The 19,153-nt window shown below is 50.1% G+C and overlaps 2 protein-coding genes across 6 annotated transcripts in view; one reads left to right on the forward strand and one right to left on the reverse strand.

The window, feature by feature from the left end:
• The window catches only part of ema (C-type lectin domain containing ema), a 93,054-nt gene extending 88,404 nt beyond the window's left edge, over nt 1–4,650 (forward strand). For 3 of the 4 annotated variants that reach the window (XM_089588399.1, XM_089588398.1, XM_089588400.1), the window contains one exon: nt 4,517–4,649. In XM_089588399.1, coding sequence (XP_089444525.1) covers nt 4,517–4,590 — 74 coding nt within the window. In that variant the 3' untranslated portion in view covers nt 4,591–4,649. Of the gene's footprint in view, nt 1–4,516 lie in introns of all 4 variants that reach the window. The other variant, XM_089588397.1, reaches the window with a different exon arrangement.
• Nucleotides 1,979–18,445, reverse strand: LOC149348846 (uncharacterized). Of its 2 annotated transcripts, XM_089588403.1 has the most exons (3): nt 17,898–18,445; nt 6,464–8,372; nt 1,979–2,361 (listed from the first exon to the last, which is right to left on the reverse strand). In XM_089588403.1, exons 2-3 carry the CDS (start codon nt 8,365–8,367, stop codon nt 2,082–2,084), a joined length of 2,184 nt encoding a protein of 727 aa, XP_089444529.1. In that variant the 5' UTR covers nt 8,368–8,372; nt 17,898–18,445; the 3' UTR covers nt 1,979–2,081. The 2 variants fall into 2 exon arrangements, with proteins under 2 accessions (XP_089444529.1, XP_089444528.1); XM_089588402.1 differs by lacking the exon at nt 17,898–18,445 and having other exon boundaries at nt 6,464–8,945.
• Nucleotides 18,446–19,153: the final 708 nt, after the last annotated feature.

Genomic DNA, 19,153 nt, shown 5'->3' on the forward strand with positions numbered 1-19,153 from the left:
AACCCCTAAACCCTGATCCGAAGCTCAGGCTTCCACCTGGCCTACTGTGATGTGAAGCAGCTCTGCTGTGCCATGTGTCACTTGGTGTAACTTTCACCAACCATTACTCGTTTGTAATCGGTATGGATAACAGCCATGCATGTACACCCCAATCCAAAGTATACAGCCCAAAGGGTTTACTTGCGAGGCCTTCAGCGTGCCTTGTTATACATCCTCAGCGACTAATCTCCGGCATGATAAATGGCTTTGGGTCCTCAATCCTCTGAAGCTTTGGATTGTTAGATGTTCTAGGGGGCCCCGCTAAACAGCTTAGAAGTGTACCGCTTGGGCTTTATACTTTTGACGGAGGCCATACCATCTGCGGGTGTGGTGAGACTACAGCCCACATTCTTTGTGAATGTCCTGTACACAATGGCAAAAGTCAGTCTCTCTGCTATGCGCTGGAGCATCTAGATCCACGCCCGTTGGTGGAAAATAAGGTTCTCGACCACTGGCTGCGGCAGGCGTTTGCGATGAAGGCCTCCCAGGCACTGCTCGGCTTCTTGAGAACTTCTGGCATGTATGATAGGCTGTGTCTTTACCCAACGCTGACTGACTTCATTTTCCTATTACTCCCTTATGTCCCCTCATCCCTTTGCCCCTGCGCAGGGTTCCAAACCGGTTTGTTGTTCTAATTAACCTCCCTGCCTTTCCTTCTCCTCCTCTTCCTCTCTGAAATCGCACAGTACACGGGCCTCTAGCATTTCGTCTCCATCGAAATGCGACCGCCTCAATCGGGATCGACCCCGCGTCTGTCGGGTCTGCAGCCGAGTACCTTAACCACTTAGCCACCGCAGTAGCCCTTCCCAGTAAAAAAGCGAATAATTATACTGAGCCGGGGTTTCCGGGTTCCAACGTGGCCGTGGCAGCCGCGTTTCGATAGAGGCGTAACGGTTGGTTGGCTGGTTGGTGTTTAACGTACCGAAGCGACTCATGCTACGAGGGACGCCGTAGTGAAGGGTTCCGAAAGTTTCGACCACCTGGGGTTCTTTCAGTGTAGCGTTCACTGAGGGTGGCAGTGTGGCAAGCTGCTTCAGGGTAACGGAATGGATTCTGAGAGAAGGCAAGCCATGCAGGGGCCAGCAGAAAGTTAGGTGGGTGGATGAGATCATAGAGTTTCTTACTATTACCTAGAGGGAAAGCTGGCGGTGCTGCACTTCAGCCACCATGGACGCGCAAAGCATCATGGGGTGGTGAGCTACTTGTTGCGGCACAGTCGTAATTTTTCAGGAACACTGAGTGTCATTACTAAGACGTTTCATTCCAAAAACGCTGTTCGTGTGTGCGCAGACGACTTTTGCGCGAATGCAGTGTGTAAAAACCATAGTAATGAAACCGCAACGACACCGAACGCCAATAAAAGGTTTCACTTTTCTAAAATGCCATTAAAAACCTTTTGAAGTATTTGATCAACTAAATTTTTTTTAAAAACGTATTTCCTTTTAAGAGCGCGCCTGTTGAGCACGAAATAATAGTTTTTATAATGTTCAATACTTTGCCAATAGGAGAGCGAGTAGTCTCTTATTTTGGGCAAACTTTGCACTTAAATGCTTTTCTGCTTGTTTGTTGCAATCATTAGACAATATATTGAATGTTAGGACGTTTGTAGCTATCAAACAGCTTTATTTTTTTTTATTTTTTGGCCAAAAGTTGCAGTTCCGCAACAAGTAGCTCACCGCCCCATGATGCTTTGAGCGCCCATGGTGGCTGAAGGGGTCACGAGGGGCCTCTATGCAAACTCCCATAGACGGCTTGCCAGCTTTCCCTCTAGGTAATAGTAAGAAACTCTATGGATGAGATTGAGAAGTGTGCGGGGGTATGGTTACGTATGGTGGCCGCAGCTGGCAAAGGACAGAGTTAATTGGAGAGACATGTGAGAGGTTTTGCCCTGCAGTGGGCGTAGTCAGGCTGATGACGATGACATATGACACCAAGCAAAGAACCTTCAGCTACTGCTGTGGCAGCGTTCTCTCTGTCTTCAATACATTTGTTTCACGCGACGATTGCAAAGACCACGCGTGAGTTTTGCCGAGGTCCTCCGGTCACTCCCGAATGTCGTCGAGATGGAGGTGACGCCTCACAGCGCTCCAGCAGTACTCGTTGAGGCTGTCCAGTTGAGTGCGGCCGTCTTGGACGGCGCGGCACTGGACCCGCTCCCTAACGACGCCCGCCAGCCGCATGAAGTCGTCCATGCTCTCGATGCTGCGCAGCCCTCGGCCCACCATGTCAGCGGCCTCGGCGCCGCTCACCGATAGCTGCTCGGCGAGCTCGTCCAGAAGCGCGGGATGTCGGGCAACTCGTTCCAAGGCACGGGCGCTGTATCTGCATCAGGGTTTCGTGCGTTCTCAGAAACGCAGCTATCCCGCGACCCATGCATCCCCAATTTTGAATTCATCTAGCCCCCTGACGTTGAAAACAGGCTTAGACCCAAGAGAAAAAGCACTGCTATTTTTCGCCACAGCATCTTTCGAAACGTGCCATTCAAACTCGCATTACGATAAGTGTGCTTGCTATATTTCCTCTGCGGACTGATTGTGGCGATGTGGGATATGGCAACCGTTGGATTGGCATAGGCTAACCTTAACAATGCACATCCAGAGAAGCGAGCGTTACGACGATCACATGTATGTGCAGTGCAATATCTTTTATTTGCCGCAAAGCACCTGTGAAGAGAAGAACTTTGGTACGGGTCGAGACACTATTTCTCACCCCTTGTCGTCTGCCACAATGTAGCTTATTTTAGTTTATGAGGGTTTAACGTCCCAAAGCGACTCAGCCTATGAGGGACACCGTAGTGAAGGGCTCCGGAAATTTCGACCGTTTGTAGTTCTTTAGCGTACAGTACACAGGCCTCTAGCATTTCGCCTACATCGAAATTCGACCGCCACGGCCAGGAACGAGCCCGCTACTTTCGGGTCGGCAGCCGAGCGCCATAACCAGTGAGCCACCGCGGTGGCCAACATAGCATTAGTTTGCAATCAAATGAGGGATCGAGATTCTCTAGTCTCTGTGTTCGCATTGCGCTTGTTGATAACAGCGCACAAGGCACCCGCATTTTGTATACACTTTCTAAAATTACTCGGGACCATGATACCCGATCAACACTGAAGTGAATCCTGTCTGTGGCTCGTAGCATTGTTGATTATGGTGCGCAAGAAATAATTTGGCCATTAAGTTAGTGCTCCAAATATATCGTTTTCTAGAAACAAAAAATGCACAAGAACCACGTAGAAGCCAACGGCTGTCGCATGAACTAAACGAACTCTATCCAAAACTTGCTCAAATGATGTAACCAGTCATATACGAACAAGTCGCCGCTGGTTGCACCACAATCCAGTATCGCCATCACAACTTCTGTATACATGATTTTAGTTTCGATACCTGGGCGCCGCCATGTTTGTTTTACTCGAGCGCCGCCTACCGCCGACGCCATCTTGGACTGATAATTTGCAGCCGGTGGGCTGCAGACGAAGCAGCGTGCGATCTCTGAAAGTGTCATTCGCCCATTTTATTCCTGCCAAGCCTAGAAATTTTGGGTGGGCGTTCGCCTCGTGTCCATCCTCGTGTGTGCTATGCCATTAGCTCCTGCAATAACCAACTGGAAGCAAGCGATCAGCACGGTGCTCGCAGTTCACGCGTGCTTTTTTTGTCGCCGGTTGCCTGTAGGGCAAACGTGGCACGGTGTTGCATGTTAGAAAAACGGAAGCAAAATGTGTTGAAACACAAGATCGCGGAGGGCAATGAATATCTAGTTTTTCGCGGAGCGCAGTTTTTCATGAACGCTTTCGCTGCCTGCTTGGACATGGCAAGTGTGACAGTTTAGATGCTGAGCTTACGACAGAGTACAAACTCTGTTTACAAACTGAACATTTTGGAAACAGCGAGTACATGACCGAAACGAATCCACTTCTGATGATTAGAATGTTTGTTTGCGGAGATACGCGCTATTAAATTGAAATTCGGCCCCTCCTGCCGTTTGCTGTTCGTACTACGAGCGTACAAGCCAGTTGACTGAAAGCGATTCGCATTCTCGCCTTCTCCGCTCCCGCCAGCACTTACTGGTGCACAAATGCCATAAAATGTGCAATTACACGATCTAATAGGTTGGTACGCTAATGGAACGCCATTACCAATTACTGACAGGCAGAATCGCCGACCTGTGTTGAGAATTCCAATCCCAGTCCGGTCGGGGCACTGCTCAAGTCGCTGCGTTTGTTGTATCTCTGGCACGGTTATGCATAGTGTGGATTTTTTTTTACAGTGCATTCGATGCGATTTCAGTCGAATAATTTATTACAATGCATGGCAGAGTTTACCGTCCTGAGCATGCCGTGTATTTTTTTCATCTTACGTTGCCATGGCTGCATTTTTTCTCACTTTGCAGTTGGGTAAAAGTTCATGTCGCCGCTTCTATTCATGGCATGCTGTGCAAATTAAATTAGTATTTTTGCACTAACGACATGTTTATTTTTTTCAGGTGGCGATCCCCACACCCTCCCGATATTGACGATCATGTGGGGCGGCGAAAAGAAGTTGTGGCCAAATATGTGAAGTCCTCACATAGTGTACTGCTGAATTAAAAAAGAGCTCTGCCAAGGCCGTCCAAATACTTGATCTCTTAAAATTATGCACAGATTATAGATTGGTAACCCAGGCGCTGCGCTTCGTTCCGCGCCCGATATTAGGCACAGGCAGTGCGTTTGTTTCTGTCTGCATTTCGTTCACAAACTGCTCTAACGTTTAGCTTTTTGTTGGCGCAAGTATTTTTTGTTCACCAACTACGTCCACTGCCAATGCAACTCGGGACCGGCGGAAAAGCGGTGAAGAAATGGACTCCGCAGACGTGATGAGACCTTCGCATAACATGGTGCGCGTACATACTGGCGGCGTTTGTTTTTTTCTACTTTTGTCTACTATTTCCGCAACCGACAATAAAACAGTGATGTTTAGAAGACGTTGGTCTTCCGTACAACATTGCTGCTTTTGTTGTACAGACGCAAACACGCGCTTGACCGGTAGCTAAGCAGCCGCGGACGTTGCTCCGAGCGCCGGATTATCAGTCCAGGGGAGGACGGCAACAGTGGGGTGTCGCGCAGCGCACGTGTTTGAGAGTATTTTTCCCTCGCCTGCCCGCTCCTCGTAAAATGGTGTATATGGCGTCACGGATGACATGACATGATTTTAGTCCTTGGCCATTACTAACGACATCCTGAAATTTCTTTTTCGTTAAATGATGCAACAAAGTATGCATTAAACACAGTGCCCGTGGTCTAGAAATTCCGAATTATGTTTTATTGGGGGGTGGGGGGATGAAATGGTGGTCCATGAAACTAGGTTAAAAATCTTAACAGCAATGACTGCGAGGAACAAACAGTCCACATGAGAAGATAGAGAAAAAATTTCCAACAGTTGAAGAAGTGCGGACGCCAGAGTGTACTCTTGTCAGTGGTAGTGTTAGAGCAAAATCAGTGAAAACGGCAATTTGTCATCCAATTTCATAGAGCGGTGGGCAGTGTAACACTAAAAAAAAATGGCTGGGGTTCAACGTGGCTTCAACCTACAGTTTGTCATCCCATATCATACAGTGGTAGGCAGTGTGACAAAAAAAAACAGTCGGGGGTTCAACAGGGCTTCAATCTAGTTATACGAGCCAAAGCTTCGTTAAGCATGGTCTCCACTGCCTAAAATCAAATGTCAAGGTCAAAGGTCAAGATCAGTACCAATGGTCTGGGGTTCAACGTGGCTTCAACCTAGTAATACGAGCCAAAGCTGTTAAGCATGGCCTCCACTGCCTCAAATCGAATGTCAAGGTCAAAGGTCAACATCAGTACCAATGGTCTAGAGTTCAATGTGGCTTCAACCTAGTAATACGAGCCAAAGCTCTGCTAAGCATGGCCTCCACTGCCACAGATCGAATGTCAAGGTCAAAGGTCAAGATCAGTACCAATGATCTGGGATTCAACGTGGCCTCAACCTAGTTATACGAGCCAAAAGCTCTGTTAAGCATGACCTCCACTGTCTCCAATCAAATGTCAAGGTTAAAGGTCATCAGGTACTCATGGTCATAGTGATATGAACACGTGGTCATACTACCATAGCTTGGACCATACCACCATGCAGTTAAGTTCGGTTTGACTTTATGTGGCATTGAAGGTCATTGTCGATGTGGTGCCCACTGTCTCAAATGTGGTCAAGGTCAGGTACCCAATGGTTACAGTCATGATAACATAGTCATCCTACCATAGCTTGAGCCATTCCACCACGCAGTTAAGTTCGGTTTGACCTTGTGAGGCTTTGATGGTCACTGTCTCATCCACATCGAAATCGGAAGTTTTACCCGAGGAGTAGAGCTCTCGCTCTAAAAAGAAATCTGCCTACTATCCGGTTGCTTACAGCACTGCCATGTCGAACTCTGCGTACCTACCTGTCATACACGGCGCCGATCACGAATTCGGAAGCCCAGGCAACAACGTCCGCGTTTCGCCGCGCCGCGTCACGGACGACAAACAGGTCAATCGCCAGCTGCACTGCGCTCAGCTCGCAGCCATCCACGGTCACGCTGATCAGCTTGTAGTGGTCTTCTATGCTGAAGCGGAGGCGTCGGACAAAGGCGAGGGCTATGCGCGGCTCACCGGCCGTCAGGTGAACGCGTCGGATGGTCCGGCTGCATTTGACGGCGTCCGCCAGAAGCTCGACCTCCTCGTCATCCATGCACCTGGCCCCGACCCGCAGCTCCTTAATGCTCGCGTTTTGGTGGAGAGCGTCAGAGATGAGCCGCCAGCATTCTTTGGTGGTTTCTGTAAATACGTTGCGAAGCCACACAGTGAGGTGCAGTTTCCTAAGTGTGGCCGTAGCTGTGATGTAGAAGGCGATGGCCGTGCTCAGCGTCTCGTCCACGTCGGGCAGCCAGATCTCGAGGTGGGCGGACGTGATGTGGGTGAGGGAGGGTAGCAGGACAAATGTCCGATCGACTTCTCCCCAGTTGTCGCGGCATGGAAAGGCGTAGAACTGCGAGAATCCCCTGCACCTTAGGATTTCGCTGTTCTGCAGGATGTAGATGGTAGTGTCGAAGGCAACATTGTCCTCAGCGCCGCTACCCGTGAGAGCTTCGCAGGTTTTTTCCCACAGGTAACGCTCGCTGCATAGTCCGGAAATGGTTAGCTTCAAGACGCTGTTATTGGCCGCGAGGGTCCTGAACAGCAACCGCCAAGACTCTGGTTCGAAAATGCCGAGCGGTAATGTGATCGCTTCTAGGGTCACGTTGTCTGCCAACGCCTGGAGCCAGGAACTGCAGTCGGCCGTACTCGCGACGTCTAACTGCCGACCTGTCCAGGCATCGAAGGTGAGAATCGTGATGTTAAGCCTCCGCAATACGCGGTTCCGAACGAGCACCTCGGTCATCAGCGCCGCGCTCTCAGGATCTATGACAAAGTCCGTGAGGCTAGCATCCGTCACCGTTCGGTTTTCTAAGAGGCCCTGCAGTATCCACTTCAGCGAGTTTTGGCGCCCCTCATTGTGGGCTCCAACGCAGAGTTTCGTCAAGGTCCTGCTGACGGCTACGTACCTTGAGAACTCTGCGCGGTATTCCGAAGAAGCTTCGCAAATCATGGAAGCATGCAGCGAGAGTTCTTCGAGGTAGCAGTTTGTTGTTAACGCTCCGATAAAATCATTAGCGTCGCTGCCTTTCATTCGCAACTTCGGCACTCTTAGAGCCCTCAAAGATGGCGTCCTCTGGAGAGCCTCCGTGATCGCCGCGGAAAACGCGACTGGACACTCGTCAGCTGTAAAGCATTCCAGCAGTTCCAGATTCGGAAGAGACGGGATTGCCGAGCAGAAATCCTTGCGCCTCACGTAGCCGCTGAAGTGGATCTTCAAAGACTTGATGGAAGCGTTGCCTTTTAGGGCATCGCGGAGTAGCGCCTCGGACCCCTTGAAGCTGCCGGTGCTGATGTCGAGGGCAGCGAGGCATGGATGGGTCTTCAGAAGGCGGTAGGCGAGAGAGGCTCCCGGACGTATCTGGTTCCTCTTCGGATGCGGCAGGCACGACTCGTCGATGCTGACGAGAGCGAGCTTGCCGGGAGTGCCGGACAGTTTGCGCAGCTCCAGTCGAGCGTTCCAGAAGAACTTGTTGAGCTTCGAAAGATGCGTCGTGATTTGGCAGCCGGTGTGGTCATTTCCTGTGCAAGGCAAATGTAAACCGACGGTGGAGCCTACAGACTGGGATGTTGCGCCATCTAGGTGCTCTGATAAGGATCTTCTAGCTCGGCCAGAAAACTCGGAGCCATACCGCGGCATCAAGCGCTGGGCAGAGCCACTGGGCCACTCCATTATGTCTGTAAAAAGAGAAATACAAAAGAGAAACGGTCTCCCGATGAAGCATGCAAAGAAGAAAACGAGTACAAAGAACAGAAGCTTCAAATCAGTGTTTACAATAACACACGACACAATGACAATTGAAATAGTATGCCACTCACAATTTCGGACGACTTCAGCGGTTGTTGAAGCGTGCATCAAAGTGCCTACCCCTCGGTGTTCGTATTAGATGCCGAATTTAGAAGACAATTGAAGATTCTTCTCAGTTTTTAAGGTTATTCAAATCGTTAATAAAGTATTTACAACTCTGGGAGATTGTTATAACTTTATTCGCTATTAACGAAGAAAAATTCTACGGCAGTGCATATATGCATGGCACAAAATAAAAAATACAGGAAAGAAAACAGAGTAGGAAAAACCATTACGCAGCCAAAACAGAGAGGTATACACAGTGACATGCCCACAGAAACTAAAGTGCACCACTTCAAGAAAAGCTGCTGATTTCAGGAAGCAGTGTTGAACGAAACAATTTATTTGCAAAGCAGTTACAATATTTTTAATGGGCTACAAATTATTATATAGCAAAGCTAGAAATGGGTTTTTAAAGGGTCAGTCTACTCACCGAGATGAGTTTATAAATAATGGCATATTCTGGTAGTTGGCACCCTATAACATCAATAACGAGGGGTCTGCGCCCGGTTTAGGCAGGAATTTATATTTTATTTCGGCGTTAAAAGTTGCGTAAAAAAGCATGGTGGCGACCCCAAACGTTCATTTTGTTCAAGAAAGTGGTAGTCTTTTTTTGTAGAAGCATAAGTGAATATACTACGTACCATTTGTATGCCCCAATGTCAGAGAAACGCACGTTTTGTTCTAGTAAACTGTAGAAGGCGTACCGCTCGCTTTTTCTGTAAATTACATGAATATTTATAGTTACACGTACGCAAAACGCAGGCACATTCCCACTTTTAGTTCAGCGTATGCTAGCAGAGACGCAAAAATAAACTCAGCCTATAGTGGCGCCATCTGGTCGTCAGGACGGGAACCATTGCTGTAAACAAACCGACTCTCCACTTAAGCCTAGGAACGGCAGAATCTCTCACTCTAATTACTAAATTAAAGCAAATTTATCTCCTATATGTTTTCTTACAGGCGAGATGAGACGAAACGAAAGACAGGCGCCCCATTTATGGCCAGTGAACGCACTGAAAAAGGCAGCAACAACGAGAATTCAGTCCGAAGCGAGAGGTCCGGCTTCGACGGGCGCCGCCATGTTTGTCGCCGCGCGGCGGAAATCCAGATGGTTGCCAGATGAGACTACCATCTCATACAGATGTGTTCCCACGTTAATAAATTCTATTTTAAAATGTTCTACCGCACTCCTTGGCACAACAGCTGGCTAAACGGTAATTTGAGTAAAGAGCTATCGGTTGCCGCGAAGAAAATATGGTCGATAAAATTCAGTAGACTGACCCTTTAAGTTGCGTCCCCGCCTTTACTCGTATATATGTGCTTTTCTCTGCTATAGCTACTCCAAAATTCTTGAAAGCACCCCCCCCCCCCCCCCCCTTCCCTTTTAATCACTCACACGCGGTGCCCTTCTTGGTTCCGTACTCTCCCCAATCCCTTTACAACATTGGAATGAATCCACTAGCGAGAACCCAGCTGTCTGCGATTTAACACCTTCACTCACTCTATATCCTAGGTCTCATCGGTACCCACAGGTACCAAGGGAGGTAGAAGTCGACTCACCTAGCCGGTCTTGATCTTATCTCAATGTACCTACTAGTTTGATTTTTGCTAGTTTGGCAACATAACGCCATTGGGCTCCGCCCGCCGCGGTGGCTCTGTGGTTAGAGCGCTGAGCTACTGAGCGGGAGTACCCGGGTTCGAACCTGACCGCAGCGGCGATAGAGGCGAAAGGCGATTCTGTGATTTCACTCTTTCCAGTCAGCGGGAGACGGTGAATGACGGAAGTGAGAACCACCGGTTAGTTTTGAGGGAAAAAAATTGGAGGCTTATCAAGGTTAAGCCCAGTGGATGCGAAGCATGTTAAGCAGCTGCCTCAGTGTGGATGGGGCTAAGTAACGGAGACGTGGTTTTAGGTTAATCGTCGTACTTTATTCTTTGCAGCCCGACAAACACACTCTTATGGTCCGTAAATGCATGACTCTTGGTTTGCACGTCACTTATTCTGTATTGTCTTTGAGCATTTCTACACAACACGTCTAAACTGTTTCCCCACTGATTCGTTTTGCATTCCTATTATTATCTTCCTTAGCGTTTGGAGGCATCTTGACCGCATACACGCCCGGCGCAAAGACGCTGGCGCGGTTGCGGGCACAGAGACTGATGCGACGGCGGGCGCGCGCCGCTTCATCCCTGGCGTGACGTCACATAACACGTGATGCAGCGATGGTGGCGCCGCCGCCGCGTCGCGCGCGACGGCGCGAACCGAAGCGTGGAGGTATAGTGCCTAGAATATAGTGGAGACCTCCGCTGGGCGACGTCCGACGGCGCGATATGAGGCCCCATCTGCAGCCGGTGTGACGTCATCACGTGACGTCACATCATGTGATCTCACTTCAAGGTCAATGGTGGCCACCGCCGGGCGTCGCGCGAAGGCCCGAAACCTACGTTAATATGCTTCGCATAAAAAATGCCTGCGGTTTAGCTCGGCTAACCCTGGTTATGCAAGCGAAAGTCACGGTTGCATAAGCAGCGTGAAGGCACGCTGCGGCCTATTTTTGCAGTGCAACGTATCTGCCACAACGTTGTCAGCGCTAACGCATGCAGCCCACATCTCTCTCACACCACCGTCACGTACCTTAATTGGTTTTTGAAAAAAAGGAAATGGCGCAGTATCTGTCTCACATATATCTCGGCGGACACCTGAACCGCGCCGTAAGGGAAGGGAGAAAGGTGGAAGTGAAAGAGGAAAGAGGTGCCATAGCAGAGGTCTCCGGAATGATTTCGACTACCTGGGGATCTTTAACGTGCACTGAGATCCCCATGTATACCTCAAAGCACGAATGAGGCGTGCACTGACCCAGGGGGCCGGTTATGCTCCCTCCCTCTCCTCAAAATCATCGTTGTCAGCATCAAGCTCGCATCTCTTTCCCACCACCCCTACGTGCGTCAAACCGCGATTGAGGCGCCCACTAACCCAGGGAGCCAGTTATGCGTGCTTTCTTTCCTAAATCATCTAGTACGTTGTGAACGCCAATGCCAATGAATACAACGAACGCCGACGGTCTATATCCTGTGCCGCGTTTCAGCCATAACGTTGTCAATGCCAACGCATGCAGCCACATCTGTCTACCGCCACATAGCTTAAAGCGCGACTGAGGTGTCCACTGACCCTGGGGGCCAGCTATGCGCCTTTCCTTTGCTTTCGAAGCCCCCGCTCTTCATCGGTTTCGGCTAAAGCCCCTCAGTAGGATACAACAAAAAAAAAAACGGCAGTTGCCAACACTGGGACGAAATCAGCTTTGTAATGTTTGACTATATCAAACAATCCACGTATCAGAATTCTAGAGCTCAATTTTAAGCATGAAATGCTTTTAGCCCCCGTTGTCGGCAGTGTGGTGACGTCACGCCGAGACCGAGAGCCATCATCCGGGCACTGAAATCCACTCATCCGGGCACTGAATTCCAGTCATCCGGGCACTGAAACGAGAACATCCGGGCACCGTACGATTTAACGAGACTCTCTAAGCCCTCCTACGCGACCGGCATGCAAGCGCCGGTTGGTCTCCAAACCTTCTCAATGTTTATCAAGATATCAGTCGCTGTGCGTTTGATAATGCACGGAATTATAATTTCCGATTTCTAATAACGCGTGCAAAAAGCACATAAATGCCACGATACACTTCGTTGTCATACGTGATCTCTTAGGGGCTTCGCGCATCGAAGCAAAGCCGTGCAGACGCACAGGGGCCCGGGGGAGAAGCGCTGCGTTCAAAGGGCAAGGCATCGCGCCGAACGGGTGGTGGCGTTCCTCCCTTCCATTACGGTGCGGTTCGGGTGTCCACCGAGATGACATTAGGCCCGTAAACATTTCATGCTTACTCTACTCTCGGTTACGGGAGAGGCAGAGATTTTTTTCTTGTGATAAGCTTGTTTAGGTAACAAGAAACGTTTAAGCAGCGTACTACTTTTCCGTCGTGGAGGAATTTTGTACGCGGAGGCTGAATGTGGGAGGGGCTTCATTGCAGGCTTAAGCTGTATCCGGCTATATGTAAGCTTTGCTTTATTTGTGCTCCCTATCTATTGCTGAATCTCTCGCAAGGTTGGCAATGTCGGCCGGACGACCAGACTCGGCCTGACGTCTGCGAGCACCCACTCTCATCGGCACCGCTAGGCTAAGCTTTCGATAAAAAAAAAATCGGCGCGGTAACTGTCTCATTTAACGCTCAACCTCAGAAATGGTTGCAGTTTAGCTCAGCTAAGCGTGGGTTATTGAAATCGTTCCGACGACGTCGACGGCTCCGGTCGATTCGCTCCGTCCGTGGCGAGAACAATCCGGGCAGGAAGTGCGTTCCCAAACCACGGGGTCAGCTCAGCTAGGGACCATCTACTCACCTTTAGCGAAATAACGACTTTTTATCAAAGGAGCAGAATGGAATATCCCCCTCCCAACCCCGCGCTCACGCAAGAGCAAGCAACCACTCGCAGGAAGCTCCAGACCTACACATTCCCATACCCCGTAATACTAGCCAAAATTCATCCGGATATGTACTCTGCAGAATGCAAAAGCTGCGGAGAGTATGCTAACCTCAACCACATCATGTGGGCCTGCAGTAAGAACCCTTTCAACGGAATAACTACAGGTGCCGCCGCGGTTGCTCAGTGGTTATGGTGCTCGGCTGCTGACCTGAAAGACGCGGGTTCGATCCCGGCCGCGGCGGTTGAATTTCTTTGGAGGAGAAATTCTAGAGGCCCGTGTGCTGTGCGATGTCAGTGTACGTTAAAGAACCCCAGGTGGTCGAAATTTCCGGAGCCCTCCACTACGGCGTCTCTCATAGCCTTAGTCGCTTTGGGACGTTAAACCCCATAAACCAAACCAAACCAACCAATAACTACAGAGGAGCAGTGGGAGACCGCGCTGCGCAGCTCGGACCTGTGGCAACAAAAGTTGCTCACAGAGAGAGCTGACCAGGTCGCCGAGATCCAACAGATCAAGGCCACCAAACGACAGTAGCCCGCCTGCGCCAGAAGAGAGCCTTCCTCTTCAAAGACTCCACAAATAAAGTTTATTCTCTCTCTCTCTACAACGCGAATGCCGCGAGAGCGGCGTCGACTTCTTTTTCCAGCAAACGGCGAGTGACGTGGCTGCCAGACCACCGCTCCTCCACTTGAAGGTCAAATTGCGGCGCCGATGACCTTGGCTTGACTAGGTCAGTAAAGCTTTCGCTTTAAAGAGTAACGCGTTACGGCTCCCACTGTTCCACCTAAACGGCTTATGCAAAGCTAATACAGCTTTAGCTGTGAAAGGTGCGAGGACGGTCTCACTTTCGGCGGACACCTGAATCGCGCCGCGATGGACTGGACAGCCCGTCACAGTGGCTCAGTGGTTGCGGCGTTCGGCTGATGAGCTAAGGACGAACCGCCACGATGGCTCTGCGGTTACAGCGCTCGGCTGCTCACCCGATAGACGCGGGTTCGACCCCGGCCGCGGCGGTCGAATTTCGATGTAGGGGAAATTCCAGAGGCCCGTGTCCAGTGCGATATGTCAGTGCACGTTAGAACCCCGGGTGGTCGAATTTTCCAGAGCCCTTTACTACGGTGTCCCTCGTAGCCTGAGTCGCTTTGGGACGTTAAATCCCCATAAACCTGATGAGCTAAGGACGCGGGATGAAATCTCGACCGCGGCTGCAGCGATTCGATGAACGCGAAGCTTAAAACGCGCCCACGTTCTGTGCGATGTCAGCGGACGCTAGACTCACATGTGGCCGAAAGTAAGCCCACTGCAGTGGCTCTGTGGTTAGAGCGCCCGTCTACTGAGCCTAAGTTCCCGGGTTCGATCCCGGCCGCAGCGGCCGCGTTTCAATGGAGGCGATCAACCGAAGGTGCCCGTGTGCTGGGAGATGTCAGTGCACCTTAAAGATCCCCAGGTGGTCGAAATTATTCCGGATCCCTCCACTACAGCACTTCTTTCTTCATTTGTTTCACTCCCACCTTCATCCCTTCCCTTACAGCGTGGTTCGGCTGTCCACCGAGATCTGAGATAGATACTGCGCCATTTCCTTTTGTCAAAAACTAATTTTGTCGCAGAAAAGCCGATGTCGTCGTCGGCGGCGTTGACCGTGAGCGAAAAAATTGGCGGGTGCTTAGCTTGTTTAAGCCTGGTAGGTTGCGAAAGCGAGCGCAGCGCCTCTGACGGAAGGAACGTGGCGCGCCGCGTCTAAAGAAGGAACGCACTGCGCCGCGTCTACACATAGTTTCTTACTATTACCTAGAGGGAAAGCTGGCAGCCCGTCTATGGGAGTTTGCATGGCGACCCCTCGAGACCACTTCAGCCACCATGGGCGCTCAAAGCATCATGGGGCGGTGAGCTACTTGTTGCGGAACTGCAACTTTTGGCCAAAAAATAATAGAAAAATAAAGCTGTTTGATAACTACAAACGTCCTAACATTCAATATCTTGTCTAATGATTGCAACAAACGAGCAGAAAAGCATTTAAGTGCAAAGTTTGCCCAAAATAAGAGACGACTCGCTCTCCTATTGGCCAATTAATGAACACTACAAAAATTCAGGGGGCACTTTGACTGTCTAAAGTGCGTAGAGGCGAAAGCGTTTTCCGCACCACTTTCAGTGCTTCTGTGGCACTGGTGGCGTCACATGTAATTGAGTACTAATTACTAAGTGATGACAAATCACTAATTAATGTTTAATTACTGATTAATGCCTGAATACTAATTAACTGCTAATTAAGCTTATGCTTAAGCTTCGCCTTAGGAGTGGAACGCGACAGCGTGTTGTAACGCTGCCAGGAAGTCCACGGAACGCCACCACCCGTTCGGCGCGATGCCTTGCCGTTTCAACGCAACGGTTTTTGAGGAAAGGAAATGGCGCAGTAAATCTCTGTCATCTCGGTGCACACCTGAACCACACCGTAGAGGAACGGAGAAAGTGGGAGTGAAAGAAGAAAGACGAAGATGGCCCGTGATGAAGAAAATGAAAATTTGAGGAAAGAAAATTACGCACTAACTGTCTCACATATCTCGGTGGACACCCGTCAAAATTCAGGGGGGGGGGGGGGTGCACTTTTTTGACCTAAAGTGTGGTCACTGATGTGTGGTTAAGATGTTAAGCTTCGCCTCTAAGAGTGGAACGCGAGAGCGTCTTGCAACGCTGCCAGGGAGTCCATAGAACGCCATTGCCCATTCGGTTCTACGCCTCGCTCGTCGGTAAATTGGTTTTTGAGGAAAGGAAATGTATTCCTCTCTCATATCTCGGTGGACACCTAAACCTCGCCGGAAGGGAAGGGAGGAGGATGGCAGTGAGCGAAGACACCGTATTCGCTAGACGTGCCTTTGTTCATTCCAAACCATCGAGCTGGCATGGCGGAGTGGATAGCACGCTCGTCTCGCACTCCGAAGACCGGGGTTCGATTCCCGAGCTCGACCAATTTCTTACGAGGTTTTATTTATTTATATGGCCTGACTAGAGAAGTTAATTAGGCTAATTGGGTAATTAAGCAATTAACTAAGCTCAGTCCCACTTACTTGGAGCATCACTATATGGTCCCTTAAATTGGTTGCATGGTTACTAGCCAAAGTACAATTGGCCCCGTTTGAAATTGGCGCCCTGTGACGTCACGACCGTTTCGACCAACTGAAAAGCGTGACATTCTCTGTCGACAACTGCTGCTTACAACGATGAGACATTAAAGGCTTTCGCCTTAAAAACTAATATTTCGTAATTAACAGGCACACTTTTAAAAGTAAATATCGTTTCAAAAAAAGTGTTGTTGCTTAAACACTTTAAGAGGTTTTTAGTGGCATTTCAGAAAAGTGAAACCTTTTATTGGCGTCGTGTGCTGTTGCGTTTTCATTACTATGGCTTTTGCACACTGCGTTCGCGCGAAAGTCGTCTGCGCACACACGAACAGAGTTTTCGGAATGAAACATCTTAGTAGTGCCACTCCATATTTCCGAAAAATTACGACTGTGCCGCAACAAGTAGCTCACCGCCCCATGATGCTTTGGGCGTCCATGGTGGCTGAAGGGCAGCGCCGCCAGCTTTCCCTCTAGGTAATAGTAAGAAACTCTATGCGTCTACAGGTCACGCGTGGCTACAGGCTGCCGTTGCGCGACGACTCGACTTGGTAGCACATCTTTCACCATTGTATGACGTCACGCTATGACGTCACTAGGCATGGCATGACGTCAGAAGTCATTCTATATGTCACACGTGGCTACCAGCCGCCGCTGCGCGACGACTCGACTTGGTAGCCCATCTATATACAACGTAAGTCTGCAGTGAAGCTCCGCCCACGTTCAGCCTCCGCGCACAGAATTCCTCCACGACGAAAAAGTAGTCCGCTGGTTTAACGATTCTTGTTAAGTAAACAAGTTATCACAAGAAAAAAAATTACGAGCTCTAGAATTTTTATACATGGATTGTTTAATGTAGTGAACATTAAAAGCTGATTTCGTTTACAGTTGCGATTGGCCAGCGTAGTAATACAGGACGCCGCGCACCACGGCCCAGTGTTAGCAACTGCTGTTTTTTAAGTTGTATCCTACTATAGCATGACGTCAGAGGCCATTCTAAAGATCAAACGTGGCTACCGGCCGCCGCTACGCGAAAGGCAGTTCATGAGCGTAGTATTGCTCTCGCAATAAAAATTCCCTCCTCGCTTGACGCGCTCGTAGCGCCATCAGACGGCGCCCACTAACACCTCCTCCTCGCAATGTACGCCACTGCCCCAACAGATAGAGCTATGGATAGAGCGCGACGGCAGCGCCTCCTAAGCGCTTCCCGCTCGTCTCGTTCGGCCGCAGTGGGGCTGCGCGGGGACGCAGGAACGCAAAGCAGCTCACATCCAAGGCGCGTTCACCACGATGCTTGCGGCTTGCTGCCCGTTCGGTCGGCGCGGAAGCTATGCTGGCGTTCGTAGCATCGGGTTTGTTGTGAGGCCTCATAGATGCCCCGAGCGACTTGTCCAACGGGCTAGGCGTCGCGCCGAACGGTCGATGGCGTTCCGCAGACTCCCCGGCAGGCTGCGACACGCTGTCGCGTAAGCTTGAGTGTCCTCCGACTTTTCAACTGACGGTGCCTAGCGTGGGGAAGCCATGAAGATCGGCGCTGCGCGTGCTTTGTAGAAGTGTGCTAAGTTGTCGAAAAACCCGTTTTCTTTGTTCGTTGAGCGGTACAACGCAAAGCCAGTGCTAGCACGGAAAGATTCAGTGCTTCTGTCCACGCTGTACGTTCAAAACGGCCTTAAGTAAGTAAAGCCCTGGGACTCGCACAATCTCTCTAAAAATTCGACATGATGGTGTAGACAGAGCGCCACGTAGCGGGCACAAACGCTTACCCTTGAGCGAAGCGTCCGCCTGTGGTCTGGAAAGCCGACGCCACAGCCCATGAAGAGAGAGACGAGGATGAGGGCAGAACGCTGACCATTCAAGGACGCTGGCGTTAATCTTGTGGAGGCGATGATCAAACCAAGACCGATCAAGCGCGGACTCGCCTTCGTGTTCACACAGGATTGGTCCGGTAGTTCTTGATCTCCTTACCAATGGGGCTGCCCCTGTTCTTTTATTACCTGGAACGTTTATTTCTTGTAAACACTTGACAAGTTCTGTTCGAAAAATTAAGTCGTGCTGTTCATCGCGACTTAAAGGGGCTCTGGAACACCTTCCGCGGAGAGCACATCTACACGTTCAATCACAGCACTGTGTTGTTATGAAAACCTGAGTCAAATATTACACTTCTACAGGCAGCAGAGGACCCACAATCACGCGCTAAAGTTGACGAGCCCGGCGACTTATTCATGCTCGCACCCTTTTCTGTCAGTCGCACCTGCGTATGCAAGTTGAGAGGTAGCTTTTAATGCCTCATGCTGTCGTTAGCAATCCGTATCGGCAGCCGTGTCTGCGTCCGTGTCGGCAGCCGCGTCGACAGATGTGTCCGCGTTTTGACGGGTGTCCACCGAGATATGAGACAGTTACTGCGTAATTTCCTTTCCTTTCCTCAAATACGATTTTCAGTTTCTTCATTACGGCCCCTCTTGCTTCTTTCACTGCCACTTCCTCCCTTCCTGTACGGTGCGGTTAAGGTGTCCACCGGGATAACTGAGAATTACAGCGCCATTTCCTTTCCTCAAAAAGCGTTGCGTTCGAAGGGTAAGGCATCGCGCCGAACGGATGGTGGCGTTCCGTGGACTGCCTGGCAGCGCTACAACACGCTGTCGCGTTCCACTCCCAAAGGAAAAGCTTAAGCGCCATTAATTAGCAGTCAGTTAGTGCTGAGTGATGAATCAGTAATTAGTCATTGATTAGTAATTTGTCATTACTTCGTCATCAATTATGTGTGACGTCATCCAGTGGCGACGTCACCAGTGTCACATAGGCAAAGTGGTGCGGAAAACGCTTTCGCCTCTACGCACTTTAGACAGTCAAAGTGCCCCTTGAATTTTTTGGTTCGATTCTTTCAGAAGATAGGCAGCTACCATGGCTGCGGCCAATAAGCCGCGTAGCTCATGCGGGTCAGAACGCTCCGCTCCCGGATGTGGGGCCGGCATTAGGGCGTACCAGCGGAGGAGCGCCGACCTTCCAGCGTGCAAAAGGT

Source organism: Amblyomma mixtum, chromosome 4 (assembly GCF_055824585.1).
Source record: "Amblyomma mixtum isolate Tamu chromosome 4, ASM5582458v1, whole genome shotgun sequence".
Lineage (NCBI taxonomy): Eukaryota > Metazoa > Arthropoda > Arachnida > Ixodida > Ixodidae > Amblyomma > Amblyomma mixtum.